Raw genomic sequence first — 27327 nt, 5'->3', positions numbered from 1 at the left:
AACTGCACAGAAGCACTTGTCTCAGGCTCTACTTTCAAGGGAACCCAAGATACAACATTTGTGCAAGAAGCCTGGCTCAGCTCATAGTCAATAAAGTGAAGAATTCTAGTGCACAAGAATCAAATTTTAGTCTTAGAGATTAATCCCAGCCATTGCTAGAATTAGCCCAAGCTGATACAGAGAAAAGGCAGGTGACAGTGTGGCACAGGCTCACTAAACTCTAGAAATAAAGATTCTAGGCAGTTGCTGTTATTTAAAAAATCATTTTACTTATTAAAACTTTCTCACTTCCCAAGGCACTTCAGTAGCTTTCACAAAAACATGTTTGTTCTTTTTTAACCAGGTGAAGCATATGCTTTAGGAGTACCATGGTAACATAATCAGCAAAGAGAAGACAATTACACTGAACACAAAATATCTCCCAATAAAGTTACAGGACTAAAGTGAGCTACTCTGAAAGACTATGAACACAATTTAAATTTCTTTTTTGTAATATCCTCCCATGACTAAGTATCAAAAAAGGAACACACACAATGACACTGTTTTTGGCACTTAGAGAAGTGCTAGAGGCTAGGGCTGGTAAGGCCTTGCACCAGTGGCAGCTGCAGACAATTGCCAGAGTGAGTCCGTGTTTAAAAAAAAAAAAAGACACAAATCAGGAGGCTAAGGAACCAGCCTTTCCCAAGTGTATTCTGAAGGGCAAATAACTTAAGGAGAAAAGGATACAACAACAAACAAATAAACAATAAAACAAAACCCACGTTACAGCTTTGAGAGAAAAGACAAGGTTACTCATCTCTCTCACCTGATAAATTTTCTTTAAACCATACGTAAGACGCTATAGTAGCAAGGAGGTTTCCACAGCAGTGGAAAACAAGAATAGTAGATTCAATGGTGCATTTATTATGAGCCTGGACAAGCCCAGTGCTTTGAACAGATGTAAACAAGTCTACTCAGTTGTCATGCTGAGTGGTCTTAAGAGCTCACACATCAATGCACTTGCTGGTGATCTGCATCTGCTCATTCTGCTCCATCTTCATTACCTTTCGCTTTCCCTAGCTCTGCGCTCTCCTGCCCTGGGGAAGCAATGATCCAGTTAATGTCCTCTGTAACTGAGAAAAGCTAAGAATCAAACTCCTTGTGCAATTACTTCCTTTTCCTCTACAGTTCACCACTAGAAGGGAGTGGGGAAAGGGGTGGGGGACTTAGACCTCTAGCCTTATTAGGGGCCTTTTCAAGTAGTCTAAAATTAAAATGTAAATTTAGCATATGCTTCTCACATTCCTCCAGATCTCACTGGTTGTAGTGAAAAATTAACTTCTTTGGAGGTGCTGAGTCCATCATTGTAATAGTTAGGACTTAGATGAAGTTGTCTGTAGGTAGCCACAGTGTCCCTAGAGGAAGGTGGTGCTCTAGGGCCATATGTAGCCTCTGAGTGTGGGTGCCCATCCAGGAGCAAGTCAGACACAGGTCAAGAGGATAAACAGCAAAGGCCTTTGTCACTGAAGGACTTGGAGTCTGCACAAGCTGGCCATTTCTGGCAAGACGGTCTTTCCTCTTCAGTTTCTCCCTTACTGGAAGCGATGTTAGAAGGCTGTGCTTTTAAGGATTGCGGGCCTTTCTTGACCATCTTTTAACATCCTTGTGCGGCTTGGAGTTTTTCTGTGTTTCATTCTATAAAAACAAGCAAAAATATGTCAGTAACACATTTTAAAAAGATGCCTCCCAGTCTCCAAAAAAACAAGAACTGAGGATATCTTCCCTGGGAAGAGAATCCTGCAGCAGATTCTGAAAGGTTTCTTCTAGCCTCTGCGCTATCCAGTGCGGCTACTGCCATGGAGATGTGTATAGTGACATGTCCACACAGGAACAGACCAGAGAGGATGGGCTATAAGTAAGCACCTTGCCATTTACAACCCTTTAATGGCTAAACTAGTTCATGGTGTCTGTGAGAGGGAGTTTGCGAGTAGCTCTATTGTGAGGGGCTCCTGAGACCTTGGCCAGACCCAGACCCAGTATGTCAACACTGATGGAGGAGGTCTTCTTACCCTTTGACTCTTAGCATCTGGTCAATGGTGTCCGGGAGTGGGGTACCGAAGCTCTCTGGGAGAAACAAGGTGAGGATGGCTGTCAGGATGGTCAGACTTCCCATGAGAATGTAGGGCAGGAAGCGGTCGTAGGCACCTATGGCAAAGCAGACAGAGCCTCAGGCCCAGGGCTGCAGTTAGACTTGGTCTCTCATCTACCCCTTTATGCTCCCAGGACTCTGGAAGGGGATCACTTTCCTTCTTGGTCTCACATCTCCCACAGTCTGAGCAGTCAGATTAGAATCTGGCACCTAGACAGGTTTCAGAACCCAGAGCTGGCACAGGCACGCCCAGATCCCAGCAGTGTTCCACCATGCAGGGGAGGAGTACAAAGGGGCGGTTGCAGGAGAAGAGCTGGGCCATGCTGATTATTCCTATTTCTGGGCCATGCTAATTATTCTTATTTCCCAAGGTTGGGTTTCCAAGGAACCCGAGGTACTTGTCCAGGGATAGAAATAACTTCCCCCTCTGCAGATGTGTCCCAGCCCATGTGATCTGCCTTCAGATTAGGCAGGGTGCTTTTGCTTGCTTTGAGATCTACATAGCATGTTCACAAAGCACTCTGAGTACTCTCAGGTGGGTGCCACCCTCCCTGAAGAGGTACTGGCTAGGGATGTGCAGGGAAACTGCAGGTGCTATGAAGACATAATTCTGAGAAGAGAAAACTGGAGACCTGCTACATAAAATGGCATAGGGTGGATCTTCACACAAGATAAAATCACTCTATAGTGCTCCAGGTTATGGTAATTTTCAGTTCATCAGACCTCTTGCATGGACATCTTTCCCCTCATGTTCCTTTTAAACTCTGATTCCAAGAAATTTCTCCAACTAAGCACACTGGCTCCCTAAACCACTCTGTAGGTTCTTAGGATAAAGGAATTGTAGTCTCTGATGGAAGGCCTGGGATGGCTAAAACAGAAACAAACCCTCTAATATTCTCATCAATTTCTAGGTAATCTATAGGTTGTTTTCCATTTGAAAGTGAGGGCCAGTGCACTGGGACAAGAACCCTCCCCGGCCAAAGATCCAGTACTGGATGGAGCCCATGTGCTGTATGAACTTGTTTTCCTGTTAACACGCAACCTTCTGCTCACATTCAAGCCAGTTAGTACTTCCATCCCATTGCTCTAGTGTGCCCTTGGCTCATGGGACTTACCGAGGTAAACGAAGTAGGGAGACAGGATGCTGCCCAGGCGGGATGCTGTGGAGCTGACTCCCACACCCATGTTTCTCACCACTGTGGGATACAGCTCGGCTGTGTACACGTAGACCATGGAAAAGGCAGCTGTGACTCCAAACTTGCCCACCATCACCAGGACTGTAGCCAAATAATACAAGTCTGGAGAAGCAAAGGAAAGAGGGTAGGAGTAGGTACCAACCCATGGCATGCAGCTATTGAGAGCAAAACAAACACTTTCTTCCCAAATTTTTTGGGGAGTCAGTTTCTATCACTTCCTATTGTGGGGGAAGGGGATATAGCCACGACTTCCCTCCAAATTGATTGCTGAAAGGAGGCTGGGGACCTGCAGCTATAAGGACATGCACTTTCCTCAGCCTGGAGACCACCAGAGTAAGCTCCTCAATAGTACAATCAACCTGCTTCCCAGTCCATAAGTCATTAAAGACATGTCTGTCAGGGATTAGCTGTCACCCCAGAACCTCACACTGCAGGCACTATGGAATTAACTCATGATGTTTAGATGAATGGAGAATTCAGTTCTAACTCATTTCATGCTTTCTTCCCACTCAGACCTCAAAAAAATCATAGGCCATCAGAATCTCGAATTGATCTTCTAATCTCTCTGTGCTGTGCTGATGGGAGAGCTATGTGTGACCTGAAGATCACTCTGAGCTCAGCTGTGAGCCTCTACATAGGTTCTGGGCTCCTCCTGCCACATCCCATGGGGAGCTGTTCCCATGGAGTGTTCCCAGCCTGATGGGCCCAAAAGTGACCATCAGAGGCTCCCAAATCTACAGGTACACTGAAGACTCTGGGCACAGTGATGGAGAGGGAGAGATGAGGGCCCATGAGCTGTTCTATAAATTACTGGAAATGGCTACCTCCCACCCATCTGTGGGATACCAAGATAGTTTCAGAAATAAAATCCTGCTAAGGGTCTGTGAGGCCCTCTCAGTGGTCTGGCCCCTCCCCTTCTCCCTCCTCCTCAAACATGCCAGGCTCATCCCCTCCTCAGGGTCACTGCCTTTGCCATTTCTTCTTCCTAAAATGTTCTCCTAGACTTCTTCAGGGCTTTCTGTCACTTTATGTACATTTCTGCTGAACTGCAGGAACACTATCCGTGACTATGTAAACTAACTCGGCATTGTCCTTCATTTGTATTCCTAGAAGGTAACACAGTCTGAACTATATTAAGCATTTTATTTACTTGTTTGTTGTCTGTCTTCTCAACTAGGATGTACATTTCATGAGGGCCTGGGGTTCTGCTTGGCTTGTTTTCTTGTGTATCGTTATCACCGAGCATAGTGCCCAGCCCATGGTAGGCATGCCATAGCTATTTGTTGAATAAATAAAGAAGACAGGGCCAGGAAAAAAGGGGATGGGATAGCAATTTCTTCCCTCTTCTTCTGCAGTGGAAAACAGTATGAGAACATTAACTTGGGTACAGAGTAAAATTAACCAACAGCCCCAATGGCTGCTTTTTCTCACTCCCTCAACACCCAGGCCATAAGTGTTCTAGTCTCAGAAGACACTTTCTATTGATTTTTAGGCCAAGAATGTATATATGCAAAGGAGCTGTGATGGGCTTGATTTTATTCTCTTTATTAATTGAGACAGCCTGGTAGAGAGTAAGAGACTCAGTGAAGACCCCAAACCATAGATGCACATGGTCCCTACCTGGGGGTACCAGCTGCACGAAGAGAAGGACACTGCCACCCAGGAAGAGGGCAGTGGCCATGGAATAGCGCCGGGGCAAATATTGCAGCAGCAGCCAGGCCAACACATATGCTGGGACTTCAACCATCGCTGAAAGGAAGCAGTTCACATAGATGTCCCCATGCAAGTTAGGAGTATCAAGCGAAAGCCCGAAATAGCCCACTGATATGGTCATCCTGAAACAGAGTGCAGAAGAAAGCTGGAAAAGCAGTATCCACATCTTTCCCAACCTGTACAACTTTTACAACGCAATTATTTCAGTACATTCCAAACCATCTTTAAGCAGAGACTAGTAAGGCAGCAGTAACTGTAACCCTGCGTCTTACTTCATAGATCAAAAGATAATTTTCCCCAGCCCAAGTGGTACAGCGTAAACCCTACACCAGTGCACTCTCAGAGCCTTCCATATAGACAGTGTCCCAGCAAAAAAGCTTGTATAATTCAGATAGATTTACTTCATTGAAAAGAAAAATTCCAACCTGCCTTTCAGCTTTAAAAATCCTAAGCTGAACTTCCTCAAATCCAGCAACTGCAGAAGGAGCTAGAGAATGAGTCAGGAGGCAGACATCAAGTGAGGTGTGATAGGATTGGGGGGATAAGATAACAAAAGGAACAACATTAGGTCAAACACTTGGAGAGAGACCCTCACACACTACCTGTGGTGACCAGTCAGGAAGGGGCTGGTCAGAGACAGCTGACACCAGGCCCGCGGTACTTGTGGAGCAGAGAGGTGGTTCCCAATGGAGGGGCCACACTGCCTCTCATCAGGATGCCCTGCAGTGCCCCTGACCTGGGCATCCCCAGTAGGCATTCTCTCTGTTGATGACCCACACTCTTTGACAAACCAGACCTTTATGGATTAGACTGTTTTGACTCATCTGCAGGTGGAACCACAGCTGGTACAATAAAAAGAGTATGTGCATGAGTCCCCAGGAAATCCAGAGCAGGGAGGATAGCCTGGGTGAACACAAAAGTGGGTGACTCATCACAGGCTGGCATGTCTGTGGTGCAGGCTACAAGCTGCTCCTGTCTTGAGGCCAACTCAGGGAATGGTGAACTGCCTGGAGGGATCCTGGGCCATTCCTTGGAAGCGGGTGACTCATAGCACCCCCTCAGTAGGCACAGTGGCTGACTGCCTCAAAGCTGGATGAGACTAGTAATAAGGATTCTGAAATGAAGTCTGCCCTCCTCGCCCATCTTCTCACTGCTCACCCACCAGGCTCCAGAAGTCGCCTAGAATCCCAGGGTTCGGCCGCTGAGCAAAAGCTAGCGAGGTGCACTTGGACATGTTTCCTCTCCCTGGTAATTCACAAGTCCCTTTCTGACACACTTTGTGAAATGCCTCATTAGTGGCATGGTGAGGACATCTAGGCTATAGCGCTGACTCCAGGACCGTTTATGGACATCCCAGGAGGAGCACATCCCACTTCGACATTTCCAGAAAGTAACTGGCAGCCTCTGCAGCCTACAGGACATGGTGTCTTCACTCAGATTCTTCTTAAAAGCCCTACCTGGCCTCCTCAGCCACTGTCAGTGACTGGGTAGGAGACAGGAACTAAATGACCCAAATTGGGCAAGGATTCATCTTAAGATCTGGAGAGAATCCCCGCAAGAGTCCATATTTCCCAAAACAGCCTCCACAATTGTTTTCATTCCCTTTTCTGAGGTTCCATCCCATTAAGAATTGTGACACGCCCATTTTTTCCATCTAACACAAGACATATCCTTTTCACTCTCTGATGACATAGGCTTTGAATTTTGGTCCGAGGCATGTCTGTAAACAAGAGGCCCAATGGCCACTTCAAGAAGCTTTGTCTGGAAGCCTCAGGCAGGTCTCTTTTACATACCACAGCATTATGGACATGATGGTGACCATCCGGATATTCCAGGTTCGAAGCAGATCCAGAATGTTGTGGGACTGCTGCTTCTTGGAACTTAGGTCTTGTAACTGCAGGAACAACATGATAAGTGTATGGGAAGAAGAGGTGGTCAGAGACTCAGAGCACACAATAACATACTTGAATCCCTGGCATCTTAGCTGTCTGCATCTCAGAGTCGGGGTGTGTTATGTTTCTAAGAACAGTAAGTATACTGACTGTGTTTTAGGCTGTGAAAACTTCCCTAGGCCTTGTCAGTAACAAATCGGAGTGAATGAAAATGAGGAAAAGTAAGTGACCAGTCCCTCAAGCGTACAGGAAGACAGAGGCCCAGGCTGACAGCTTCCTCACTGCACCCCCACATCTTCCTGTCGGTGGCCACATTCCAAGGAGGCCTCTAAGTATTCCTCCCCAAGGCTGGCTCCCTGCCCTCTGGGTCAGAGAGAGAACCTGGTTGTGTGGTTTTTTGGTCTGATATTTTTTAAAAGTTAATGTTTTGAGTCCTTATACTATGTAGTTACTGGTGTGCTTCCAGGGAAAAAGAATTCAAATAGAAAAACAGGAAAATTGACCTGAGCTTCACCCAGAGTGACTTCCTACAAAATTCAGCACAGCCAAGGCCATTAATAAACCACACGTCTAAACACACTGATGTTGCTTTCTTAAGCAAACCCAGGTTTGGAGCTTGTTTTTCCAGAGTTAGAAGTTCAACAAAAGGTCAACTTTGGACTGAAAGGATCCCCTGAAATAGCCTCATTTCCTCAAAGATGCCAGTGGGGCTTATGCATTCACCCAGATTGACCCCTCACTTAAAAGCCCCCAAAACCACCTAACTTAAAAGCCCTCTGCCACACTCCTGCCTGACCTTTGCGCACAGGACCCCTTTCTGGTGCATGCTGACAGTGGCTGCTGGGCCACCACTCACTGGGAAGTCTGCAGGGCTGGCAGTGGCCATTGGCCTCCGTGTCTACAATAACTGTTCCCTCTTTTCCAAGCCCAACCATGCCTGCCTCTCACACTTCAGCATGGCTGCTTGTGGCTGTTCCCACAGCCAACCCCTCATCTTCCAGTCAGACCACAGACACATTCCAGAACCACACGAGGCAGCATTTACAGCTTCTAACCTCTCACAGTCACGAGACCAAGGAAAACTGCCTGCTACAGAGATGGTAGGAGAGGGAACGGGAAGGAAAAGCAAGAACCAGGAACTAGGTAGAGCCAAGAAATGAGTCATGGTGTGTGAGAACAGGGTTGATGGGAGGGGTGGGGTAGGGGGAAGAGGTGGACATCAAAAAGGACCTGACTCCAAGATGATATGCAATAATTAACCATTGGAAGGCAGAAAGAGACTAAACACTTTTTTTTTCTTTTTAATGAATAATTGCTAATACTCAAGAGATGAAATACTTCTAACTCCAAATCTATTTGTGCTTTACATTTTACGTTCGGGGTTAGCTTTGTAAGATGACAAGCCACCTTAGGTATAAGAAACAATGATTTCCCCAAATGCTGACTTTATGAAAGGCTTATTACTCAAAAAGAGTATTTATTGTTAGAAGTAATGGTTAAAATATATGATTGCCTAGAAAGGAAGTAAAAAAATGAAAATCTGAAACCCGTGGTGAAAAGAGTGAGGCAGCTGTAACCTGTTCCTCAACTTCTGAGTGTTAACAGGGCCCGTGTGGGGGTGGGGAGTGGGGGGATGGGGGGTTGGGGGGAGTGGGCAGTTGGGGCTTGGGCAGAGAGAGGGCTGGGCTGCTGTGAGCAGGGAGGACTTCAGGGCTGGGTGCTGCTGCTCTCAAATCACGGTCAGTCTGTCCCTCTCACCCGCACCCACATGGTGCTTACCTCACTTGGGTCAAAGATAGTGGAAGGCACAACAATCCCATTGGCTTTGGCAGCCTTGCGGATGATCACCTCTGCCTCTTCAAATCGTCCCTGAGAGATGAGCCATCGGGGGGACTCAGGGATGAACCTGGCAGTACAAGGTCCGATCTCAGTGAGGCCTCCCTGCCAACAGCGGACCCACAGACCAGGCAGAGCACAGCCATAGGTGGGAATGAGGTTGCAGAACCAGAGCTTGTGGAATGTTTGGTGATCACAAGCCAGAAGCAAAGAGCTGATCCACACACAGCAATAACCTGGGGTGGATGAGCTTTTGTGTACACCACACCGCACAAAAATGGGAGAGCCCTGCACCCCCTGACGGCATCCCCATGCTGGCTGGCCACCTCCATTTCCGAAGAGCAGTGGTGCCATCTGCTGGACTGAGGAGATGGGTGCAAGATGAGCTCCGGAAGCCTGGCTTCTGTGCATGTGTATGTCAGCCCAGGCCCTGCTTCACTCTCCTCCCTGTCCCCGACACCAACAGAAGCTTCTGCACTGGCCTCTTAGCTTCTCTTCTCTCCTCACCCTACCCCTGATTTATCCAACAGATTAGTCAGATACTCTACCTAAAATAGCATGTTTGGCCAGGTGCGGTGGTTCACTCCTATAATCCCAGCACTTTAGGAGGCCGAGGCAGGTGGATCATTTGAGGCTAGGAGTTCGAGACCAGCCTGGCCAACATAGTGAAACCCGTCTCTACAAAAAAATACAAAAAAATTCGCCAGGTGTGGTGGCAGGCACCTGTAGTCCCAGCTACTTGGGAGACTGAGACATGAGAATTGCTTGAACTGGGGAGGCGGAGGTTGCAGTAAGTGGAAATCACGCCACTGCACTACAGCCTGGGCAACAGAGACTTTGTCCGGCGGGGGGCGGGGGGGAAGAAAAAAAGAAAGAGAAAAGAAAAAAAGGAAAAAAATTAGCATGTTTATCAAGGCACTTGAGTGCTCTATGGATATTATTTTCCACCTTGCTGGGACCAGGTAGCCGCCCCCCACCCTCGGCCATGACTGGGCCCCATGATGTGCAGCTTACTCTCCCACTATGCCCTGAAATGCTCTCTGCTCCACTTGGGCTGGTGATCTCACCTTCTCCACCTGCAAGGGGTGATTCCCACCTTAGCTCCTCTGCTGTGTTCCCCTCTTGGTCTGGAATGGCCTCTTCTCTGCCTGTTCAACTCCTCTACCTTGGTGGTGCAGAAGGAGCCTGGCTTCCTCCATGCGGCAACCCTGAGGACTCTTGCTTTTGGTGCCAGTGCCTGTGGCATGAGGCTTCAGCAGCACACAGCCAGAACTAGGGCCTACACTGTCCTGCCCTGAGGCTTGGGAACTTCCTACAGGGCATGCTGGACCCCATCTTCTCACAGCTACTGCTACTTTTCCCCGCACTTGGGGCAACCCAGCACAGGGCTGAGAGCAAATCTGTTGCTGTCATGGGATTCTGTTTTGTTTTGGCTCTTTTGAGCGTGGAGAAAACATTCTGAAATAATTTATAAATAATCTATGCTTCCTGTCTCTGGGAGACAAAATAGGGATTCATGGGTTGTTGCTGCCCTCTAGTGAAGGCCAGACAGAAATCATCCTGCCAGTGGGCACACGGGGCACAGAGTCACACTCACCACCAGAGTGCCACGCACAGCACCCCCGGCATCGTCAGCGCCACCAGCAGCATCCGCCAGTCTCGGATGAAGTAAGCAAACAGTGGCAGCACCATGTAGCCAAATGCATAAAATATGCACACTCCTAACGTAGAGAATATTATACGAACTGACTTGCCAAGAATTTCTGTCCCTGTTCAAAACAAGGGAGGTCGAGTTAGCAGTTTCATTTGGGTCCCTTCCTTATTAATTTTTTATGGTATCTTTGTGAATACACAGACAAGAAAACAGCGAGAACTCTCTCTAAGTTCCTGGCGCTACGGAGCGGATGGCGTTCTGAACCCCTCCTGTCTGACCGTCTCCGGGGGGTGCATCCCTGTGGCCTCTCAGGCCCCCAGGCAACAGTTCTCTCTTGAAAATTTCACCATGTTCTGAAGCCACGTGCTAAAGATGCCACACTAGGCCCCCTTTAATCCTCACATGAGAAAGAATTTATTAAAAGTGAAGTCATTACTAAGTCAGCACATGCTGACTTAAGCCTCAAGGAAAGAATATTAAATATGAAAAGAAAAAACAACCCTTTCAACAATACAACCCAAGGAACTCAAAGGCCTTATCAGTTAGAGTCAGGTTCCTCCAAACACAGGCCGGCCTGGCAGCTTCTCAGTGACAACAGGCTGGCACATTTGAGACAAAGCCCTGCAGTGTGCACTCTGAATTAAAACCCTGAAGGTGACGAAAGCCCCTTCCTATCAATTTATTCTTGTCCGTAGATATCACCAGCCACAGTGCTCTGCAGACAAGGGGTTCTCTACCTTAGCAAGCTTGCCAGTCACAGCCCCTCCTCCTCCAACCATGCCGCCCTCTTTCTGGGGCTGGCTCAGCCCTGTGCAGTAGCAGGCCCTTTTTGTAAATGGAGAATCTCTGGCGAGTCCTAGTAAATTGACCATCAAGTACTAAGATCAAGGAGCCACAGCCCAGAGGCCAGAAAAGAACTGGAAATCAGAAGTCAGGCCATTGTGCTGCTGGTCTCATGTCTGGCTCAGTTTCCCTGCCTGTAAGTAAGGTTCACCAGGAAGCTCTGGCTGGTTTTGTTAGAAACCCTGTCCCCCTTGAGGGACATCACAGCTGTCTCCAGAAAGGTAGGTGATGGGATGATGGTGAAATACAGGATCAAGTACTCAACTCCAACCTGATGGCCATACCCAGGACAAATGCTGCCACATAGTTGGAGATCTGGCCCATGCCTACAAGGACAAACAGCACGACAAACATCTCAAAATTCTTCGAGAAGATCTGCAGGAAGCTGAAGCCTGTCTGCATGCCCATGGTCACGAACAGCACATTCTTCCGGCCAAACCTGGGAAGAAAAGGAGAGTGACAGATAACCAGCTGGAAAAGGGCAGCAAGAATGGGCTCCACCAAGTGGGGCTTTCCCAAGATCCATCCAGTAAGCAGGTGTGAACAGTGTTGCCAGAATACTGGCTGCCAGGGACAGTCTCGGTCTCACAGTGCCCATGCTATTTCTCCCCCTCCCCACTCCCCATGACAAATGTACAGCCTGGGTACCAGGGTTGCCTAAAAAGCAATGCTACAATTATGATAATGATTGCAAGAGACTGAAATACATCAATTATTTAATCCATACATTCATAATGATTTTTTTTTTAAAAAAAGAATCTGCCAAATTTGGAGAATAACAGAGAAACAATTCATTATAAATGAAAACTGGCAAATAAAGAGAAAGAAGCATTTGTCCTGATTTTCCTTTGTAAACTATGTGAACAGCAACCAATAATAGATAAGAGGTAGTATCATGTATAAAAGTATTCTAACTTTTAAATGAAAAGGTAATAAAATTAGAATAATACCATTTATAGTCCCCAATGGATTAATAGATATATGCATTATATACTAATTACTGTTAACATCATAAAGAGACAGTCAGGCATTGCATGCTTCCTATGGTCTTGCCAAAAGGACTGAACCTGAATCAGAACCTGAATCTCAAGTCTCTGGATCCAACTGCCAATTTTGAGGAAATGCAGAGCATAGAGGAATGTGCTCAACTGCATCATCAGTGTGCAATCAACAAATCCAGACTGGGAAATTCTATAGATGGAACAGCTCAGGTTCTTCATAGATAATCAGTAAGGCATAGAAGGGGATAGAAGGAGAATCCATAGATTAAGTAGACTAAAAGACATCAAATATGTTAAGTGGGCAACACTAAACTTGTGTCAAGGATGCATATTTCGATAATAAAACTAAAAAAACTCACAAGGAAGTGATTATTACAGGAGTCAGGCTAGTGGTTACTTAATGGGGAGAGAGAGAGAGGATGCTGTAATTGGGATGGGGCACATGGACAGGGCTTCTCAGTGGACAGCAAAGTTCTACTGCTTGACTTGGTGGTGGTCATAAGGTTATTTCTCTGAAAAAAATTCATTAAGCTACACATTTGTTCTGTGTGGTTTTCTGTATCCGTGCTCATTTTAAAAAGTTTTTAAAGTTGGGTTTATTTTGGTTTGTTTTAAAGAGAGTGCCACAAACAGGAGGAAAAAGTCAAGCTAGTGGGAAGCAGTGGGTTCAGTTTGAGTCTGGCCAGTACTGGCTGACACCCACTTTCATTCAATATTTATTGAGCATCTATTAGAGAGGGCACTTGGATATCAATGAATTTTAAAAGATGCTGTTTCTGCCCTTAAGGAGTGTCACAGTATAACTGGTGAAACACATATTAACCACATTTTAATCTAACAACACCCTACTGAATATACAATTACACACTGAGTCAAGTGCACTGAAGGATCGGCATGCAGGTTCATGAGAGGCACAAGGAAGGAAGCTACCCTGGACTAGGGGTAAGGGTTGGGGAACTGGACATTCAGGGAGGGTCTCCTTAATCATGGGACACTGAGATGGGAAAAAATAGTTGACAATGGGGGATTTAAGGTGTAGGGACCAAGCTCTCAATGATATTCACAGTATAGTGGGGAAGACCAACATTAATCCTATAATAACACTTTTTTCCCCCAATTTCTGGTAGACGTTATAAAGGAAAGTCATAAGGAACTAGGGATCCTGAATTAGCCAGCATGGTTAAAGGCCACAGGGGGTGGGTTGCGGTGGGTGGGGAATGCTTCAGACTCTGAGAAGACCACACATCCCCGTGGCTGGAGGGGGCATGGTGAACAGAGGAACCAGTGTGGTTGGCATCAGGCGTGCAATTCAAGAGTACAGTGGTGGCTAGGAGGCAAATTGCATAAGGTCTTGCAACTATGTGGAAAAATTTGGTGTTTTTCCTCAATATAAGAGGTTTTCTTCTGTTGTTGTTGTTGTTGTTTTTTTCCATCACTTGGGGTACACTGGCATCTAATGAGTAGAGGCCAGATATGTTGTTAAATATTCTAAAATGCCAAGGAAAATGCCCTAGAACAAAATTATTTGGCTCAAAATGTTAATAGGGTCGAGGTTGAGAAACTCTCGCCTGGTAGTAGACTCTACTTTCCCCTGCATTGTTTTTTTAACAAGCGTGTTCTATATGCCAACCAAGGGGTGGTTCCTAACCACAAGGCAGGCTGGTATAATCTCTATGCGCTTTCCCTTCCTAAGAGCTCCCTGGGATGGTAGGGAAGAGACAGATCCAGAGAACCCTTTACATAGCACCAGTCCTTGGCAGTTCAGGGTTGGGGCCAGAAATGTTTGCTTTTAAAGTCCGTCAACAAAATGGCAAACACACACATACCTGGAAACAGGACACAGCAGTCTACTTCTTCCTAGAGTTGTGCATCTCTTACAAGTCAGACACATAAAGATAACTCAATAGTGTCACATAAAGGGCTTTGACAACCCAGGAGTACTTTAATTGCTCTTGAATTTCAGACATATTCATATGCCAGAAAGAAGGTGAAACCTTTATACTGTATAAAAAGTTACATTGATGTCCTAGACAAGTTTGGACATGAATTGATTGCTTTCAGGTAATCTATTTAGCTTAGGTTTTAGAACTGGTTTACTCAGAAGGAATGCACTCAGAAGCTGTCCATCCCACAGGGCCCTGGGCCTTCCAAGGGGGCACAGACAGGCTTGAAGCAGGGCATTGGGAATTGAAGGCAGGGGCTGCAGGCAGAACAGCCATACTTTTAGCCACTTAGGGTGTATTTCATTTACTAGACTTAAATGATCCTCCTTTAATGAAAGTTCTGCAGCCAAAATGTTTAGAAAGGTTTGAAAAACACTATATTAGCCCTTCTGTAGACTAAAGTGGTCCTAAACACACTCACAAATTTTGTTTCCAGTTTTCCTGGGAATAGACCTTTTGGAACTTAAATGCTTTCCTCAGGTAATCATTGTGTCACATGGTAAGAAGGTTCCTCTAGAAGAAAACCTAGGCATTACCATTCAGGACATAGGCATGGGCAAGGACTTCATGTCTAAAACACCAAAAGCAATGGCAACAAAAGCCAAAATTGACAAATGGGATCTAATTAAACTAAAGAGCTTCTGCACAGCAAAAGAACCTACCATCAGAGTGAACAGGCAACCTACAAAATGGGAGAAAATTTTCGCAACCTACTCATCTGACAAAGGGCTAATATCCAGAATCTACAATGAACTCAAACAAATTTACAAGAAAAAAACAAACAATCCCATCAAAAAGTGGGCAAAGGATGTGAACAGACACTTCTCAAAAGAAGACATTTATGCAGCCAAAAGACACATGAAAAAATGCTCATCATCACTGGCCATCAGAGAAATGCAAATCAAAACACAATGAGATACCATCGCACACCAGTTAGAATGGCAATCATTAAAAAGTCAAGAAACAACAGGTGCTGGAGAGGATGTGGAGAAATAGGAACACTTTTACACTGTTGGTGGGACTGTAAACTAGTTCAACCATTGTGGAAGTCAGTGTGACGATTCCTCAGGGATCTAGAACTAGAAATACCATTTGACCCAGCCATCCCATTACTGGGTATATACCCGAAGGACTATAAATCATGCTGCTATAAAGACACATGAACACGTATGTTTATTGTGGCACTATTCACAATAGCAAAGACTTGGAACCAACCCAAATGTCCAACAGTGATAGACTGGATTAAGAAAATGTGGCACATATATACCATGGAATACTATGCAGCCATAAAAAAGGATGAGTTCACGTCCTTTGTAGGGACATGGATGAAATTGGAAATCATCATTCTCAGTAAACTATCGCAAGGACAAAAAACCAAACACTGCATGTTCTCACTCATAGATGGGAATTGAACAATGAGAACACATGGACACAGGAAGGGGAACATCACACTCTGGGGACTGTTGTGGGGTGGGGGGAGGGGGGAGGGATAGCATTAGGAGATATACCTAATGCTAAATAACGAGTTAATGGGTGCAGCACACCAGCATGGCACATGTATACATATGTAACTAACCTGCACATTGTGTGCATGTACCCTAAAACTTAAAGTATAATAATAATTTAAAAAAAAGAAAAAAAAAAAAAGAAGGATCTTAAGCTGACCCATGACACAGCTGACCCAGAAAAATACACTGCATTTCTACTCTGAACTTGGGGTATCTCCTTTTCACATCAAGGGCATTCCTCTGAACCGCAGCTGTCACTTAAACTTAGCTCCGTGAGAAGGAATCTCCCATGTCCACTCGGGAGGCCTCTAAGCATAGCACAATCCTCCCCCAGTTCCCCACTATCCTCCCCACTCCCCTCTCCCCAGGCAACCTCATCCCCATCTGGGGCTCTGCTGAGGGTTCTATATGCTGACAAATCCTACATGTCTTTCTCCAGCCAAAACCTCTCATGCAGTACCATATCCATAGAGCCAACTTCACACTCTACTTCTCCACTTAGGGGTCTCACAGTCATCCCAAATTTAGTACACACAAATTGAACTCAACATCCATGAACGTGGTTCTTTTCCAGCATTCTCTGTCTTAGAGAAGTGTACCTTCATTCACCCAGTTACCCAGGCCAGAAAGCTTTCTTCCCTCAATTCTGACATCCAGCCCGTCGGCAAGTCCTATTGATTTTACCTCTTACCACTTCCCTCCATTTCTACCACCGTCATGCTAGGCCATGCCACCATCATCTCTGGCATGAACTACTGTGACAACCTTTTAATTGGTCTCTCTACAACACCTTTTGCTTCCCTTCAATTCTTTCTTCACAAGGTTGTCAAAGCATCTTTAAAAAAAAAAAAAAGGACAAATCTGATTGTCACACTACTGCTTTAAAAAATCTCAGTAGCCCACCGCTGCTCTGTGGCTGAAGCCCAAAGTCATAACTGTGATCCACTAAGCCCTGGTTGCTCGTCTGCCCAGGGCTCTGCCTGCCTCTCCCCTTCATCTTAACACCACTCTCCGCACCTCTACCGCACAGACTTTGAACTGCTCCAATGCCTCTTCATGAGCCCCGGCTTTAGCACTTGCTGTTCTCCTTGCCTGGATGTTCTTTCTCCTCTCTACCCCTCAGCTGGCTACTTTCGACTCATCTTCCCACTCTCAGCTCATGCTTTATCTTCTCAGGGATGCCGCCCCTGACCTCCTCTGTTAGACACTCCTGTGGCACCCTGCACTTCTCTGTATCTCTTACCATGGCCAAGGACAACAACGACTTCCTCACTTGGTTGTTTAATACATTCCACCTTGCTAGAAAGCAAGTTCCAGGACAGCAGGGACCTAGAACAGTAGTCCATACACAATAGAGGAGCAGGGCTACCTGGGTCCAAATCCTAACTCTGCCACTTGCCAGCTGTGAAACCTTGGGCAAGTTATTTAATCCCTCTGTTTCACTTTCTCCATCTGTAAACTAGGAATAATAAACAGGTTAACCTGTTTTTTTAAAAAAAATCTGGCTGGGCAGGTGCAGTGGCTCATGCCTGTAATCCCAGCACTTTGGGAGGCCAAGGTGGGTGGATCACCTGATGTCAGGAGTTCGAGACCAGCCTGACCAACATGGAGAAACCCCGTCTCTATGAAAAATACAAAATTAGCTGGGCATGGTGGTGCATGCCTGTAATCCCAGCAACTCGGGAGGCTGAGACAGGAGAATCTCTTGAACCTGGGAGGCAGAGGTTGTGGTGAGCCGAGATCGTACCACTGCACTCCAGCCTGGGTAACAAGAGTGAAACTTCTTTTCAAAAAACAACAACAATAAAAAATATCTGGCCAGGCATGGTGTCTCATGCCTGTAATCCCAGCACTTTGGGAAGTTATGGAGGGAGGATTGCTTGAGGCCAGGAATTAAAAACCAGGGAAGATGCTGGGACTCCTTTCCACCAGGTAACCCACCGATTTGTGCAGTGTTCTCACATGTGCCATGTGGCCAAGGACTTGCTGAAGGCTGCTACTCTCTTCACAGTCTTCTTTGACAGACCCTGAAGCTCCAGGGAAAGAAGACACAACATAATGGACCCCTCTAAGAACTTCATGAAAGCTACGGACCTCTCTCCAAAAAAATGCTCACATGTAGTCTCTAACATTGTGCATATAATTTCGAGGGGTTTGGGATTCTCTAAGCCGTTAATGTTTCCTTGAGTTAAAAGCTTTAGAATTACACGAATAACCTGCTTATGAGAAATGGATCAAAACAGTATTCTCCCTCCTGTCATAAAGTAAACGCCAAAACCACAGGCCACTTAGCTAACGGGCATCAGCCTTGTGGACAAAAGAGTTCTGCTTGTCATACCATTAGTGGCTGGTGAGAGCTCCTCTCACTTTGCAGAGAGAACGCTGGTCTTCTTGGGACTACAGAGGCAGACACCGTGGCACCACTACAGATCTACAATCCAGCACATGTGCACGTGTGCATGAAGTCAACCTCTCCCATGCTCAGGGGCATGACAGAGTCACAATGACCCAGGAGAGGCAAGCCAGGCTACTGCAGAAGTGAATCATGGCATATTACCTAGTCAACCGGATCACAGATACATTCGGCTTAGATAGCTCAGGTTTCTTTACTTAGCAAGAATTACGGAGTCAGATTTGTTGGCTCTTCTTACTAGGCATGGAGTCTATATCACAGACATAGCTTCCTCTTCTTTAAAATACAGGGCCCTGGGCTGAAAGAATACTACCAACTGAAATCAATGGCCAGGCACACGCTTCTTGCTCAGTGCTGAGGTCCCCTGCTGCTGCAGGAGACAGACACCTTACCTGTCTGACAGCTGCCCTGAAATGAAGGAGCCCAACAGCACACCCACGAAGAACAAGGAGATCGTGAGTGGGGCCTTCCAGTCGTCCTCACACACCAGGTTCCACTGCAAGATGAGCAAAGGGGTGTATCATTCACTTATTTTTAAAAGGTTTTAAAGCAAAGGCATCCTGGAAAATGAAGTCAGAACATCCTGCCATCCCCGCACACTCTGAGTTGTGAACTCACTTAGTCAGGTGATGGCTCACCTGGGCAGGAAGGCAGAAAGCAGGCTTCCTTCCCATCCTGTTTTTCATAGCATTGTGGGCCCCATTGTCTTCCTTCCATTTTGAGGAGGAGAGACAGGCAGAGAGTAAGTGTTCTGTCCACATGCTGACCCTGGAGAAAGCAAGGCCTCTTATGCTTGCTCCTAAAAATCTGAGCAGAGCCCAGGGCTGTGGAAGAGGCAGGGCACCCTTGCTCAGTGGGGTTCAGGCCATTGGCATGAACGTCACTGGAGTGGTTCTGGAAGCAGGGCTCTGGGGCTCTACAGGCCAAAGCATCCAGCAAGAAACTAAGGCCAGGGCACAGAGTGCACCATCTGGACGTGTTCTGCTCAGGTTCCCACCCTGGGCCAATGACCCCTGGGTCCTTCTTGTGACCTTTAGAGCTGGAATCCCTGATGCTGCACACCAACTATACTAGGCTCAATTACAGCTGAAAGCTCTGAGCTTGGAGGTAAGAAACTGGGTTTTAGCTTCCACTCTACTATTAACTCTTCCAACCTCAGATAAGCAACACCCCATGCTGTGCCTTGATTTCCCCATTTGTAAAACAGGGACTGGGGTAAGGAACAGGTTGCACCGCTTGAGTCTCCAGCTTCCAATGTGTGGTTCCATCTATAGTTACCATGAACAGAAAAAGAGGTCAGAAGACATGGGGAAGCAGCCAGACGCTTAGATCAGGCTGCGCCTGCCTAACCAGGAGCCAAACGCAGGAAGAAAGCCCAAATGAGAAACTTGGTGGTTCACAGAAAAATGAAAAATGTTTTTCAGACAGAGAGATGGTGCTCAGTAGTAACCTTTGCAGACTTCTCACATGAGCAGCCACCCTCCTAGGAACTCAGAACCTTGCCTCCCTGGCGCCAGGCTGCTGGCCTGCCCTCCACGGAGCCTGCTGGCTCCTCACCAACAACGCAGGGAAGGGGACATGCGGCTCCCTAGAACAAAGCATCTCTTCCAGGCCAGTAACAGGCAAAAACAAGCCTGCTTCTCCGCACTGCTGGGCAGCGTGGGCGCACAGCCTCTGGGCACCTCTCAGAGGGGTTGGCAGGCAACCCTCAGGCTGGACACAGAGAACCCCCACAGCAGGCATACCGCTGGCCCTCCGCTTTGGAATAAGCATGGACCTGGATGGGCTGGGAGTAGGGGGCAATCCCCAACCCAGGGAAGAACTGGAGCATCCAACCCCTAATCAGGAGGCAGCCCAGACTAGCAGGAGTCAAGAACATGGGAGGACCATAGCCTGAGTGCCCAGGCTGCCACAGCTTCCAACCTCCACAGCCTCAGAAGGGCCAGCACCCACAGGCCATCTCTCTGGTAGGTAGGTGAGTATCCCTGCAGTGGCCCCCACCCACACATGGCTGCTAAATCTAGGACTGGGAGTGGAGGGGGAGAAAAAGCTGAGGGAATTGATGACAGGGTGCCAGCCTCTGTGTGTGAGGCCAAGCTTAGGGGCCAGGACCTGGCTCCTGCCACTCTTGAGTATGATGGGCTCTATTTCCCAGCTAGCATGTCTTTTATAGTGGAAAAGCTGAAAACATGAACAAAGGGTCAGCAGCAGTTTCTCACAGGACTATCATGAGGTGAGGGTTGGGGACCCATATGGCTGAGCTAGACTAGCAATCCACGTGGGCTTCTGCAGTGAGTTCTGGGGTTGTAGATCCCAGGACAGGTCTCCCAATATCAGGCTTCTAAGGACTCCTTGGCTGGCAAGGTTGGGTGTGACCTAAAACCAGGTCAGACAATCTCTGCAGGAGACAGGGTGACTGTAGTGCTTATTTTGAGATAGGCCCCAGAGCATCTCTCAGGCTCCCTTAGCCCCACCCTCTCTACTTGGTCGAGCCTGTCCTTAGTCTAGGCAGGTGTGTAACTCCTTGGTTAACTCTGCCATCCACCCACCACTGACCGCCCTTGACAACTCTCTGGGCCTGGCTTTGGGCCCTCCAAAAGCAAATATGCATTAACACTTCTTTCCTACTGGCCACAGGGGGTCTGTGAGCAGGATCAGGAAAGGTGCTAGGTCTCAAAACTGAACACAAGGGCAAACATAGATTGGGTCCCAGCCTGCCAATCCGTCCACATATCTGTCAACCACCAGATGGACTGCAGTAGGCTCCAGGACTTGGCCAGAATCCCCCTGAGAAGAGGTGGATGAGAAGCACATAGAGTCCAGGCTAAGTACCCCCTACTTAAAGTGTTTACAAAGGAGTCTAGCATTCCTTAGCTCCTGGCTCCCCAGCTGTGATTAAAGCTGCTATAGACCAGCTTATTGATGCCTCCTCCTGGCACATGGGATGGGCTGTACTGGCTGATGATCACAGGTATCAATGTTAAAATGGAATGTGTGGGTTTAAGATTTGGGTCATGAGTCTAATGCTGTCACCCTTCAGCTGGCTGAGCTGTGAAAGCAGGCCCAACCTGAAAACAATCTGGGAGCAACTCTGGCAAAGGGCCTAGACTTGCCCCTCTTCCTGAGGAGAAATGCACCTTTCTGGTGGTGATAGTTTCAAGGGTGTAGAGATACATGTGTGCCAAATTGCATGCTTTAGCTACATGCAGTTTTTATGTCATTTACACCTTAATAAAGCTGTTAAACATTTTTAAAAAGAGGGAGAATTGTGTCTCCTATACCTCATACATAATTGGCACTGCTTTTTCAGTTATGAGAAGTAGAGAGATGACATAGTTCCCTGGGACTAAATGTTCTTACCTGTGAATTGGCAGGAAGGGGAAAAAGATAGGGTGTGTGCCCCTAAGGCAGAAGTTCTTCCCTGAAGGGATGTACCTAGCCTGACCGTATCAACAGTCAGACATGCTGCTAGGTACCACATGTTACTGATTGCCATGTATTCCTATATTCCTACACACATTTTGTCCTGCCTCCTGCTGCAATTAATGATGAATCCTTGCCCCAGCATTGTCAGAGCAAAGAGAAAAGATATTTGCTATCTTTGCTATCACATCCTCTACAACTCCTGGCAGTGCCCCCTGTATAGAAGAGAGGCTCAGGAGCTCTTTGGTACACAGGTGAGTGAATGAATGGATAAATAAAAAGGTATCAACCTTCAACATCTTGGTATACTTTAGTTCTTGCTTGACTGCCCAAAGTTGAGATGAACCCTGAACTCCTGAACTTCAATCTCCAGAATACTCTTTTTTTTCTTTTGAAACAGAGTCTTGCTCTGTCGCCCAGGCTGGAGTGCAGTGGCACAATCTCGGCTCACTGCAACCTCCACCTCCCGGGTTCAAGTGATTCTCATGCCTCAGCCTCCTGAATGGCTGGGACTACAGGGATGCACCACCAGCCTGGCGAATTTTTGTATTTTTAGTAGAGACAGGGTTTTGTCATGTTGACCAGGCTGGTCTTGAACTCTGACCTCAGGTTATCTGCCCACCTCGGCCTCCCAAAGCCCTGGGATTACAGGCAAGAGTCACCACACCTGGCACTTTTTTTTTTTTTTTTTTTTTTTTTGGCTCCCTGACCCCCTGCTTTGTGTCAACTGTCAGAACTTTGACCCAGGATGACAGGTCTCAGCTAGCTAGAGAGTGGCTCAATCTGACCACTCATGGCCAGATGTGTCTACTATGTACGTGCATAGTGGGCCACGGGACCCCGCAAGTGGCTTCTCTGCCTTGCCATATAGTTGCAAAAGCCTGGATGAGGGTCTGTGTGTCCCCTGAGTGAGAGAAGTCAGCAAAGGCGTAACAGTGAGGTTCAAGCTCCAGGTCTCTCGGGTCTCTGCTGCCCAGAGTCAGCCCCGGCCCCAGCTCCCAGGTTGCTCTGGCTTTTCCTCCAGGCAGCTTTGGGGATAACAGTGAGGGCTCTCCCATCTTCTAAGACTATCTGTCTCTACACAAGATAAGGCTGATAGAAAAGCTAGTCCAGGACAATGGGGAGGGAGTGGGAGTCCCACCCAGGACTGGGCCAAGGGCTTCTCAGAAGCAGACAGGTGGAGAGCAAGGCGATGCAGAGCAGCTTGCAAGTTTCTTTTCTTTTTCTTTCTTTTTTTTTTTTTTGAGATGGAGTCTTGCTCTTGTCGCCCAGGCTGGCATGCAATGGTGCGATCTTGGCTACTGCAACCCCCGCTTCCCGGGTTCAAGCAATTCTCCTGCCTCAGCCTCCCTCCCAAGTAGCTGGGATTACGGGCACCCGCCACCACGCAGGGCTAATTTGTGTATTTTTAGTAGAGACGAGGTTTCACCATGTTGGCCAGGCTGGTCTCGAACTCCTGACCTTGTAATCCGCCTGCCTCAGCCTCCCAAAGTGCTGGGTTTACAGGCATGAGCCATCACACCCAGCCGGAAGTTTCTCAAGGAACCTATCTGTCCATAGGCTGGACAGAGCTATGATGAAACCAAAGAGCGGGCAGCCCAGACAACCTCAGAAACCACCCAGGTTTCCCGCAGGTGGGGCAGTCCATGGCCAAGAAGCACTGCATGACGGGTTGGCTAATTCCCCACTACCCCAGGGATGACTGAGGGGCCAGAGGAGAGGCCAGCCGAGAACCATGTGGACCACCAAACTATTCCTGAAACATGGGGGCATAAAACTGTTTCACCTCATAAATCATTTTTATTTATTAATATTATTATTATTCTTTTGAGATGGAGTCTCGCTTTGTCGCCCAGGCTAGAGTGCAGTGGCCCAATCTCGGTTCACTGCAAAGTCTGCCTCCCGGGTTCAAGCGATTCTCCTGCTTCAGTCTCCCAAGTAGCTGGGAATACAGGCGCGTGCCACCACACCCAGCTAATTTTTGTATTTTTAGTAGAGATGGAGTTTCACCATGTTGGCCAGACTGGTCTTGAACTCCTGACCTCAAATGACCTGCTGCCTTGGCTTCCAAAGTGCTGGGATTACAGGCGTGAGCCACCACGCCCTGCCAATATTTATTTATTTATTAATTGCTAGCAGATTCCCTCTGCCAATCCCAACACCTCATTCCACATCCATGTGGTGTCAAAGCCCCAGTCAGTGGGCAGGGGGAGTAACATTTCCTTTAAAAAATTCCAGTCAATCCTTTTCAGCCACCCTCAAGTTTCCCTTCTAAGAACTGAACTATTTTTCTTTAGTTCTCAAACTTTAGAGATGATTTCTTAAATTATTCATTAACTCATTCAATAAAAATTTTCCTGAGAACCTCCCTCTGCATCCAGAATTGTGTCAGAAATTGAGGAACATGCAAAGATCTAAATCCACCACAAAGTTTGGTACTACATGTATGTACTTTAACTTGAACAAATTAAAAAAAATCCAAACAGGACACCTGAGGTTTCAGTCTTCAGTGGAAAAAATATGACTAGTAATTCAATACCTGTGTACTTACAAACACCTTTATGTATGATTTGGGGCAGAGGGCAAGCTTAGAGACATTTAGCAGGCACGGGACTAGATGCAGTGGTCAGCAGGCCAGGTTTGGGTTGAAAGACAACAGGCCATAGAAAAAGCCATTAGAATGTTGATGCAGCAACTTCCAGCAGTAGCTGTTCACCTGGGAACAAGCAGCTCTGAACTTCAAGTCAAGCATTCCAGTAGCCCAAAACAAAGATCTAAGCATTAATCTGGCCTCCCTGCAAAGACTAACAACATGTAAGTAGGTGAAAGGGCACATAACTCCTTTGAAACTGCTAAGACAGCTAAATAAATAGTCTAAATATTAAAAAACAAAAGGCTGACATTGGCAGCAAGATAAGGTCAGACCCCCTGGCACAGCTGGCCTTTGGGAGCTCATCAATGCCACCACCATTCAGCCCAATGTGGGATGGAGGCAGCAAAGCAGGAACAAGTGACTAGAGTAAGCCGGGGAACCCTCAGGGGTCAATGTAAAACCCCAAGAGATGCCATGAGCTTCTTCTTGCTTCACTACTTCCCTCTTCTTTAGGCAGCCCCAAGTAGAATTTGTAGGGATTCCTGTGTCATGTTCCCCTCTGTGGCCTCTGCCTGCAACCTCAGGGACAGCCTCTGCTTTCACAGTACTCACTGGCTTCCAGGAAGGTAACACCCACCTGTGAGGCTAGGACCCAGGATTTGTGGCAACTGAAGGTTCCAATTTCCTGTGGATTCATGGGCCAGAAAGCACAGTTAGCTACCTCCAGGGAGTGCTTCTTTTGTCAAGTCATGATGCCTCTGGACATTGAAGCTACGTCACTAGCTAAGAAATCCCAGTGGGGCTCCGGTCACACTCCCACTACATATATGTGGAGAAAGCAGGTCCAGATGCTGGGGACATCAAATTTCCAAACAGAAAAAACACACACGTGCACACACACTTGAATCTCCCAGGGTACCTCTCAGACTCCCTTGAGGGGTGATGATGCCAAGAAGCAACACAGTTGGGATCTCCAGAGCCCCTGTAAGCCCCTCTGAGGCTCCAGGAGGGGAGGCTCAGCACTAACATCCAGCAGGGCTTGAAGCTGTGCCAGGGCTTGTGGCACTCTCCCTCTCTATGAACTCTCCCCTCTCTGTGAACTCCGCCCTCCTGCTGGGTGGTTTCTTGCTGCTGCATTGGGGCCTTCAGCTCACTATTATGCTGAGCTGAACACCCTAGGCTCACTGAGAGGCCTCCTCCTCTGGGAAGCCTTCTCTAACCTGCGAATTCATCATCTGCACATTTAGTGAGCCTGTCTATCAATGAGGGCTATTCACTGGCTACTTACTCAATGCTGCTGAAACTTCAGGGAGCTAGAGTGCCAGTGTCTAAAAAAGACACAAAACACATATATCATTAACATCATGTTCCTACATCCAGCTCCAACAACTGCTCCAAGAGGTTCAGAGGGGACAGACAAAACCACCCAGAGGGAAAATCCAAGGGGATGAGAAATGAGAAAGGCTCCCCTACACCCTATGACCTAAGGTTGTATGTTTTAACTAAATCTGGCCAACAGCCTTGCCTCATAATACCTTAGAAAACATTCCAGGTCAACAAGTCACCCTGAACAGATCTTCAGATGAATGGATCTTAAAGAGTGACAACTGACCGCCTGGTGCGGTGCCTCACGGTTGTAATCCCAGCACTTTGGGAGGCAAAAGCAGGCAGATCACGAGGTCAAGAGATCGAGACCATCCCGGCCAACATGGTGAAACCCTGTCTCTACTAAAAACACAAAAATTAGCTGGGCATCGTGGCTCACAGCTACTCGGAGGCTGAGGCAGGAGAATCACTTGAGCCCGGAAGGCGAAGGTTGCGCACGACTGCGAAGGTTGCAGTGAGCCGAGAACACACGACTGTGCTCCAGCCTGGTGACAGAGGGAGACTCTGTCTCAAAAAAAAAAAAAAAAAAAAAAAAAAGACTGACAACTGACCACGGGAAAAGGCAAACAATTACTTACAGGGCATGACCAGATTGTCATTTTGGGTTGTGGATGGTAGGGGAAGGAGTAACTAGAGGAAAAAGGGAAGAGGCAGTTGTATACACATGCTTTATTTAACTTTTAAAAGTTCAGGAAAGAGAAGTATTTCTTCTCTTCTAAAAAGAAACCAAGAGACTAGAGGAAAAACGGGATAGCCCCTGGCCCAAGCCCTGGCTCTGCTACTCACCACCCCCAACCCCAACTAGAGTAAGTCCTGCACACACAGGGCCATAGAGCATCGCCCAGGGACCGCCAGGACCTTCCTGGTACCCTCTTCAAAGTGGCCATCAGGATGGGAGGCCAGACTGACCACCTGTGCAGGGAGGAGCACACTGTGGATGGAGGTCACCTCGCGAAGCGTTCCCAAGCCACCTGGCTGGAGGGTCTCCATCGCTAGGGTGTTGACTGTTGGGGAAGGGGGAGTGACAGCGTTCAGCACGCATCTGGGAGAGAGGAGCTCGGGTTCAAGGACCGCGACAGGTCCTCCGCGCCCTGGTCTCAGCCCCAGCAGGGGCCGGCACCCACCTCGGTCACAATGGTGGACAGGTAGATGTCCTGACTGAACTCCCAGCCATCCAGGCAGCTCTCCTGCTCCAGCTGCCCCAGGTCCACGTCGCGCCCCGGCTCCAGCCCGAGCGCCGAGAAGTTGGCGATGGTGGCGAGCCGGTAGCGGCGGCAGCTGTGGGGCACCTCGCGGCCGTCCCGCAGCCGCAGTGGGACACTGTGGTTGAGCCAGGCGCTGCTCAGGTTCGCGGCGTCCGGCACCCGGCAGCGGTGCTCCGGGGTCGCTATCAGGAACACTGAGGACAGGCCGGTGAAGCCATTGGGGATGATGCTGGCGCTGAGCAGGAAGAAGATGAGGCGCTGGAAGGGCCCCCACTCGCCCAGGAAGGCGGTCACCTCGTCGTAGTCTCGCATGCCGCCCTCAGAGGCCCACAGAGCGCGGCCTGGGGTCGGGGAACGCGGCGGGCTTTGCGCGTGCGCGCGGGGCACCCGCCGCCGACCAGGCAAGCCAGGCAGTAGGCGACCCAAGACCGTCCGCGGAGGGTAGGCTCGCGAGCTGACACCGCCGCCTTGGTCCCGCCGCGGCCGGCCTTACATAGGGCGCGCGGGCGGGGAGGGTTCCGGGCCTGGGCCATAAGGCGCGCCCCGCCGACAGGCAGAGCGGCGCCGGCGAAGGCGGAGCTGGGGCGGGACGC

The 27327-nt window shown here is 47.9% G+C and overlaps 1 protein-coding gene across 3 annotated transcripts; it reads right to left on the bottom strand.

Annotated features, from left to right (window-relative positions):
- Positions 1-247: 247 nt before the first annotated feature.
- Positions 248-27327, bottom strand: SLC22A5 (solute carrier family 22 member 5). Of its 3 annotated transcripts, XM_054555925.2 has the most exons (11): positions 26654-27046; positions 18766-18837; positions 18520-18623; positions 11547-11701; positions 10363-10534; positions 8709-8835; positions 6831-6931; positions 4945-5159; positions 3244-3426; positions 2049-2184; positions 248-1674 (listed from the first exon to the last, which is right to left on the bottom strand). In XM_054555925.2, the coding sequence occupies exons 1-11, from the start codon at positions 27044-27046 to the stop codon at positions 1587-1589; spliced, it is 1746 nt and encodes a 581-aa protein (XP_054411900.2). In that variant the 3' UTR covers positions 248-1586. The 3 variants fall into 3 exon arrangements, with proteins under 3 accessions (XP_054411900.2, XP_024103525.3, XP_024103526.3); XM_024247757.3 differs by lacking the exon at positions 18766-18837 and having other exon boundaries at positions 26654-27327; XM_024247758.3 differs by lacking the exons at positions 10363-10534; positions 18766-18837 and having other exon boundaries at positions 11528-11701.

This window comes from Pongo abelii, chromosome 4 (genome assembly GCF_028885655.2).
Source record: "Pongo abelii isolate AG06213 chromosome 4, NHGRI_mPonAbe1-v2.0_pri, whole genome shotgun sequence".
Taxonomy (NCBI): Eukaryota; Metazoa; Chordata; class Mammalia; order Primates; family Hominidae; genus Pongo; species Pongo abelii.
This window is presented reverse-complemented; position numbering and strand designations above follow the sequence as displayed.